The sequence below is a fragment of the Camelina sativa genome, chromosome 5, assembly GCF_030686135.1.
Source record: "Camelina sativa cultivar CO46 ecotype springtype chromosome 5, ASM3068613v1".
NCBI lineage: Eukaryota > Viridiplantae > Streptophyta > Magnoliopsida > Brassicales > Brassicaceae > Camelina > Camelina sativa.
The window spans coordinates 13,426,342-13,433,158 of NC_141884.1; the positions used below are offsets into that span (position 1 = coordinate 13,426,342).

At 38.7% G+C, this 6,817-nt stretch overlaps 1 protein-coding gene across 2 annotated transcripts; it reads right to left on the bottom strand.

Moving 5' to 3' along the window:
* Positions 1-678: 678 nt before the first annotated feature.
* Positions 679-3,357, bottom strand: LOC104786760 (type 2 DNA topoisomerase 6 subunit B-like). Of its 2 annotated transcripts, XM_087450639.1 has the most exons (6): positions 2,174-2,418; positions 2,045-2,065; positions 1,732-1,922; positions 1,454-1,598; positions 1,209-1,291; positions 679-1,106 (listed from the first exon to the last, which is right to left on the bottom strand). In XM_087450639.1, exons 1-5 carry the CDS (start codon positions 2,201-2,203, stop codon positions 1,226-1,228), a joined length of 453 nt encoding a protein of 150 aa, XP_087306765.1. In that variant the 5' UTR covers positions 2,204-2,418; the 3' UTR covers positions 679-1,106; positions 1,209-1,225. The 2 variants fall into 2 exon arrangements, 1 of the variants encoding a protein (XP_087306765.1); XR_015557437.1 differs by lacking the exons at positions 1,732-1,922; positions 2,045-2,065; positions 2,174-2,418 and adding an exon at positions 2,736-3,357 and having other exon boundaries at positions 1,209-1,598.
* Between the last annotated feature and the right edge of the window lie 3,460 nt (positions 3,358-6,817).

Consider the following 6,817-nt stretch of genomic DNA (forward strand, 5'->3'; position numbering starts at 1 on the left):
AACTAGGTACAACTAAATATATATTTAGCTTTGCATTTATATATAAAATATTAAAATGATAATTAAGGTTTATACGAATTTCTTTACATATTGAACTATTAAAGAACTATGTTTAATCAACAATACAAGAATTAATCACTTTCTAATACATATTATCGTTTTCACATAAAACACTCTTTATAGTATAAGAAAAACTTAGTAAGTGATCACCTCAAATGAAGCAAAAGAGATGAAAACCAAGTTTTTATAAACATTGTGTTACGGCTTTACTTGTATATGCTAATTAATAGTGATAAATTTTGTGGTCAACTACTAATTAACAATTTATATTATAGTCCAACTGGAAATACAAAAAAAATGCAAAAGTTCAACTATGAATACGAGAATACAACTGGACAACTACGGAGTCACAAACTTTCTGATTGAGTACCCTACAAACTTTTTGATTTCCTTGAAAATGCGAGGGAGTGTTACAGGAATGGACTCACATCGAACTTGTGAGCACACTAGTACGAGACGACTTGTGGAAGTGTGGAGGTGGTGGTGATGAAAGTGAATTGAGTAACCGGTTTTGAGGCTTTATCTAAGGAGAATCCGCACAAAGATAAAAGACTCAACGAATCAGCCAAGTGAGGGGAAACCAGACACACTTAGAAGAAACACAAGAACAAGACGATGTTTTGAAGCAAACGACAACCCGGTATTTTTTATTACTTAGAAAATGCGTCCATACAAAATGCTGAACCAAACGGTCATAAAATACGCAGAAAAGGAAACTAGATATGTAAAGTAATGGAGGAGAACGTTGGAGTTTCTAGCTGTTTGGCATTGATGGTGGAGCGATGGTGGCTGAGAAGATACTCATGTCTTTAGGGTTGAATGGACGTCCTAAATTGTATTGATGAACTGAAGGGCCTGGATCAAAAGAAATGGGCGTGGACTTGAGAAGAAAGGTAAGAGGATCACCGAAAAAAGAAGGTTTCCCTTTCTTTGAGTCTTTACGTGTAGCCAAGAACCGATAAGCAAACTCCATGGAAGTCCAAGTCACTAGAGGAGAATATTAGGCCTGCTATTGATCTTGCAAGGTCAGGGACATAGCTGAAAATCTAAGAAAGATAAACACCAACAACAACAAAATCTTTGGTCAAACCTGTCGAAATTTAAGAGATTGACACTAAAAGTTCAAAACAGATTGACCGATATAGCACCTTACGAGCATGTGAGCTTAGAAGAAAACCTCATTTTTAGCCTTCAAATCATCAAATGTCTCATTCGAGAAACACATGTTCATCTTGATCATTCACATTCGCCAAGATCAAACCATATGTGGAACAGGGGAAGGTGAGAAGTTGTCAAAGTATAAAACATGGGAAAATCCAACATTTTAAAAATCAGCCAATCATACGTTACATCTCATTATGAGCTATTGTATTAGTTTGAAACTTAAACAAACCTTTGTTTTGCCGTTGAATGATCTGCTGCAATGATGAGTTGTCTCTAGAAGGTCACTTATCACAATCACCACTTCAACCATCCCTCCAACTCTCTTATGTTGGTCTTCATGGCGTATAGTTCCACTTCCAACTTTTAGATGCTCTCTGAAAGTAAAATATACCCAGATTTTAAAGACTTAACTTGCAGAATAACTTAACAGACACTTCAATTAGTAGAAACGAACTAAGTTATGTATTAAATGTGCCAGAAACAAGAATAGTGTTACATATTATATACCTATCAGAGAAGTAATGGTCACACATTGTATCCAAACAGTTCCCATGCCTTAATACATAGTCCTCAAGACCAAACTTTAACCGTTCAAGATTGGAGGCAGTAAAGCATGGAGTTTTCTCATCTGCAAAGACGTATTGAGTTTGAGTACTAGGAGAAGCCCCTTGTTTAACCATTAGATCCATTGTGACATTCTGAGAGAAAGAATGAACACGCTTTTTAGTTCCATGATTTATCAGTCTGTCACTAAATTATCATGTGTACGGAAAATAATTTGTAGATAAAATTGTCGGCAAAGGGAGAAACTTGAACTTACAGGTATATGCAGAACAAGCATCTGCAAGATAACAGGGAACATATATCATTACAGGATACCTTAAGCAATGAAGGAACTAAACTTAACGATGACTACACTCAAGTGATAGCGTCAGGAGGCTGACAGTACCAATTTGTCGTTCCCCAAACCCTCTCGCATTGGATTCTCCTTCTTTCTGCCAATAAAAGTTTCAGAAACAGAAAAAAAAAATTTAACGCAAGGATTACACAAAGATAGAGTGGCCGAGTATTCTAAAATTCAACTTATAAAGATCAGAGGTTTAGTTAAAAACCAAAGAGCCAAATTTTCAGATATAAAACACTCTTACTTCATCGGTCTTGAATTACTCACAAAAACAGAGATTAGGCCAAAAAATTTCCCCAAATTATATCTCTTTATGCAAAATTGAGCTACAAACAAAGAAATACACGATTTGATTGTGTTAAAACAACACATTTTAGCTAAAAGACAAGGTGTGGCATACATAACTACTAAGTGGAACGATTTGATTGTGTTAAATAAAACAAAGGAGAAAAGTGGGTAGAGTACCAAAATCAGTCCATCATACTCAGGATTACACTTGACAGCCCATGTCCTTCAAAATTTGACAGAAACATACAAAGGCACAAATTCAAGGATCTTGGTTACTTAAAAAAAAAAGTTTGCAAAAAGGAAACGGAAGCAAACATACCAGTGTGTATGACCAGGAATCACTTGGACAGGAACCTTGGCCTTCCGGAGATCCCAGACATGTATGCCAGATTCATCCTCTGCATTTATCTACACAACTGAATGTTTAATCCATCACAGCTAAGATATGATAATATTTTTATACCAAGTCAAAAGCTTGAGTTCTACAAAGATTTTATTCAGCTCTGTGCACGGACGATGTAAAGAACAGTCTAAACAATGCATCTTAGCTTATTGGCTCTTTTGGGTTTGTGTGTTTGTTTTAAACAGAAGCAGAGAAATAGAGTGACAACAGAAGCTAGAGGTTAGTAAGACTTCTGAGCACCAATGAGGAGATTTCAGATTCTAAACATTGGCAATGTATTCCAAGCAGACTAATATATGCTCAAACTCCCTTCTCCTATCACTATCTCAATTTGAACTCAGTCTAGCTTCGTTCTACAAGACTACACAGATCAATCGTATCTCCTAAACTCTAAATAGCCACAGGATCATCTTACTCTTAAGTGCTACACCTAAACTCGTTCATCTATAGACTAGGCATACACAAATTGTAAGAAGCATTGATCTTGAATCCGTAAGGCTTCTTGTAAGAGGTTTGAGCTTTAGTCACAAAACCGAGGAGAGTCTTGGTCAAGGAAGAAGATGGGCTTATTCCACTATAACACATGATGAGACTGTATATTATTTGTAAGAACAAAATACCTGTGCTCAACAATCAAGAACAAAATACCTGTGCTCAACAATCAAGAACAAAATAATTCAATAATCACGAGATATTTCTGAAGCTGTCTCCCAAAAAATCTATTATATACTAATACGAAGCATAAACTCGTTAGAACAAACCTGCTCCATCAGTGACATGGCATCGTGAAAAGTCAGTACCACAAGGCCAGTACTGTGGAACACACTGGCTGCTGCATTCATCAATACATAATTTACAAGTGAAAATCCGCTGAAGACACCAAAGATGGCGAACAAATGGTCTTGACACAAGCTGCTCTTGTCGACATCTGACGAAGATGTACTTTCCTGCAATAGAGAGTTCACTGCTTAGTATAATTATTGCTACTTATTAGAAAAGAGAGATACATAGAAAGAGAAAAAAGGTACCCCAGCAAAATAAGAATGGATATAAAAATTGTGAGGGACGATGCTTGCTCCAAGAAGACCCATCAGTGCAAATGCGCTCTCTCCATTTAAACTAATTAACACTCCGTTCATAGAGAATGGGATCTCAGACTGACTCAGCAAGACACCAGAAACATAGAGAAGTAAAACAAATCCTGCCGAGCAAATGGATACTGTATTTGCCATACCATTTTCCTGTTAAAATTGTATGCATGTCAGCTAATTTCTGATAATGCTATACCAATAACACACAGAGAGATAGAAAAAAACAGAACGAAACCTTTCGGGTTATTAGGAGCAAATGGCTCCTCATCAGTTGGTTTAACAATTGCAACACTCTCTCCGCGGCTGTTCTTAAAGTAATAGGCCCCTCCAAGCCCACTATGAACAGCAACTGGATCAATACCCCTCTTCACTGCTTTTGTAATATCCTTTGCCATTTGCTTCAGAAAAGAGAAAGAAACAGAGTTCCCAAGAATCTCAATAGGACTGCTCTCATCTCTACGCTGCTGAAGGTCATCCTTCATTGGAGAAAGACATGGAGTAGATGAACTCCTATGAAAATTGTTCCGAGTTAAAAGGAGAGGAGAATCACGTCTAACAGCAGTAAGATCATTGTTAAACACCAAATCCCCAAAGGTCAACGAGCTTTCCTTTTCACAGTGTGCGCATTATCACTACGATCCAACTCCAAACCCAGTACACAACCAGTCTCTGTTTGAACAAAAACCCGCCTACGACCCACAAGTGACTTCAATCCAACCTTGTTAAATTCACGAAATTCCCCGGTCAAGGGGCTGTTTACACGTGCCACTGCCATTTGCGTCTGAACAGGACTATCAAGCTTACGTGACATGAGTGTTGAGATCCAAGTCAGCAAAAAAAATCACTGCCTTTGCGACTAAACTGGCTGCACAAAACAGTTTCTTCCCACCTTCAGGACAGGTGACTCAATCCAAGACCAGATGTAAAAAATGCAGGAACTCTTTAAGCGAAAACAGGTTATGAAATCCAAACCCTAATCGAAGAAAGACGTGAACCAGATCAAAAAAATATCTAAAGGAGAACTCAGCTACTAACAAAAAATTCAGAGGAACAAATCGTAAGAATCAAAAAATGGATTAACCCAATTCTAAAGATTAACGCCCCCAAACCGTACTATGACCACGAAGGCCATCGGACAGCCACGGGACGCCACTTGCGGAATTGCACCAAGGTGATCCGGTCGAGGGACGGAAGCTGCAGACTTCCCGACCGGTCCTTCCTAGCACAGTCCCACCCGCAGCCGAGGTTACTTAGGCTTTGCAACCCTCGCGGCCTGGTGCGTTGTGTTAGCCCGGACTAGGCCGAGTATCAGTTGCAACTTGCCATGCTTTCCTGAAAACCGTATATATATCACTTTAATAAGATAATTCATCGCAAATAAATCATTAAAGTAATATATATAAAGATAGTCGGAAAACTTTAGACTTATCCTTTTAAGAAAATATAGGGTTTTACAAGAAACACAAGAAAACCCTATCCGGTACCCTAACGTTTGCTCCGGCTCTAGACTCACTTAGGTTTCCCTGCAAAACCACAACAAATGAGACATGAGTAATCTAAGATTACTCAGTGAGTCTGGGTACCCCTCCTATCCTAAACAGGATACTACTCTCCCAAGCTGACTACCCCGGCAATCAAAGAAAGCTAGCAAGCCACAACAGCTAGCAAACAACATCAAAGCAACGCAACAAAAGCTTAGCGGAAGCAATTCAAACAACAACATGCAAGAGAGGTTAGATCAACGCGACTCGACTCGACGCTCTAAATCCTCTACGCGACTCGCAAGGACAACTAGGATACACAAGGAACTCTTGAACTACCCTAAACTCCTTGACCGAACAACCAAACAAGACGTCTAGAGTACAACAAGGATCGCTTGAAATACCCTAGACTCTTTAACAACACGCAACACGCAACATGCAAAGACGACTAGACATAAACAAGGGACACTTGATTACTCTAGACTCTTTACTCCTAGGGCCCTTCGATAATCTGTTCCGTTCCAACACTTCCCATGCCGAGACCACAAAGTTCTCCGGCATGAACCCACCAATAGCTACATCGTCATGTAGCGGTTACGCTGGTAGCTAGACAGCCGTAACATAGTCCCCGCGTGAGTGGTCGTCGGGAACTCACGCGTGACCTACACTTTCGGAACCAGAAATATCGACACACTACTCAAGCTAAGACTCAAGAAACGAATTCAAGAGGCTAAGCTACAACCAAACACACCACCATAAATTCAAGCGATGATACATCAAGCTCGTTAGCATGAAATCACACAAGAAAATCAACATAGAATAATCAACAAGAAGCAAGAAAAATAAATCAAGCAACTTAAGATTATTCTATATGCATGCAACCCATATCCTTAACTTAAGCAATTCATGCAACAAGTTTATCCACGCATGCAGCCAATTTGATTTAACAATTTAAATCCTCAAGTCCAAATTATGCATGCAAAGCCAAATGATTTAATTCCCTTAAATCCCCCTTATACAATTAAGCATGCAAGTAACCTCACTCAATATTATGCAATAAAATGCAAAATACTTCACTCCTTTAGTCATGCATGAAACCGATTTTAAGTAAGAAATGTTACTTACAAAATCCTCTAGGTTCGATCATGCATGCATGCAACCCTTAAACCAAATTTTAAGTAATCCGATTATACTTAAAATGCACCCAAGTTCTCCTTTAACCAATTATTGAGTGAGTCCCAATTATTTAGCATGCAACTAGTTCATTTTCGCATGATGATTCTAGCATGAATCCTATCATGTTTGCATGCACCAAAAATCTCAACCAAAACGATATGCATCTACTCTACATGCCTTACCACAGACTCACCTGTTACGCAATCGTCGATGATACTCAGACTTCACAGCACCACTCGATCAGACACTC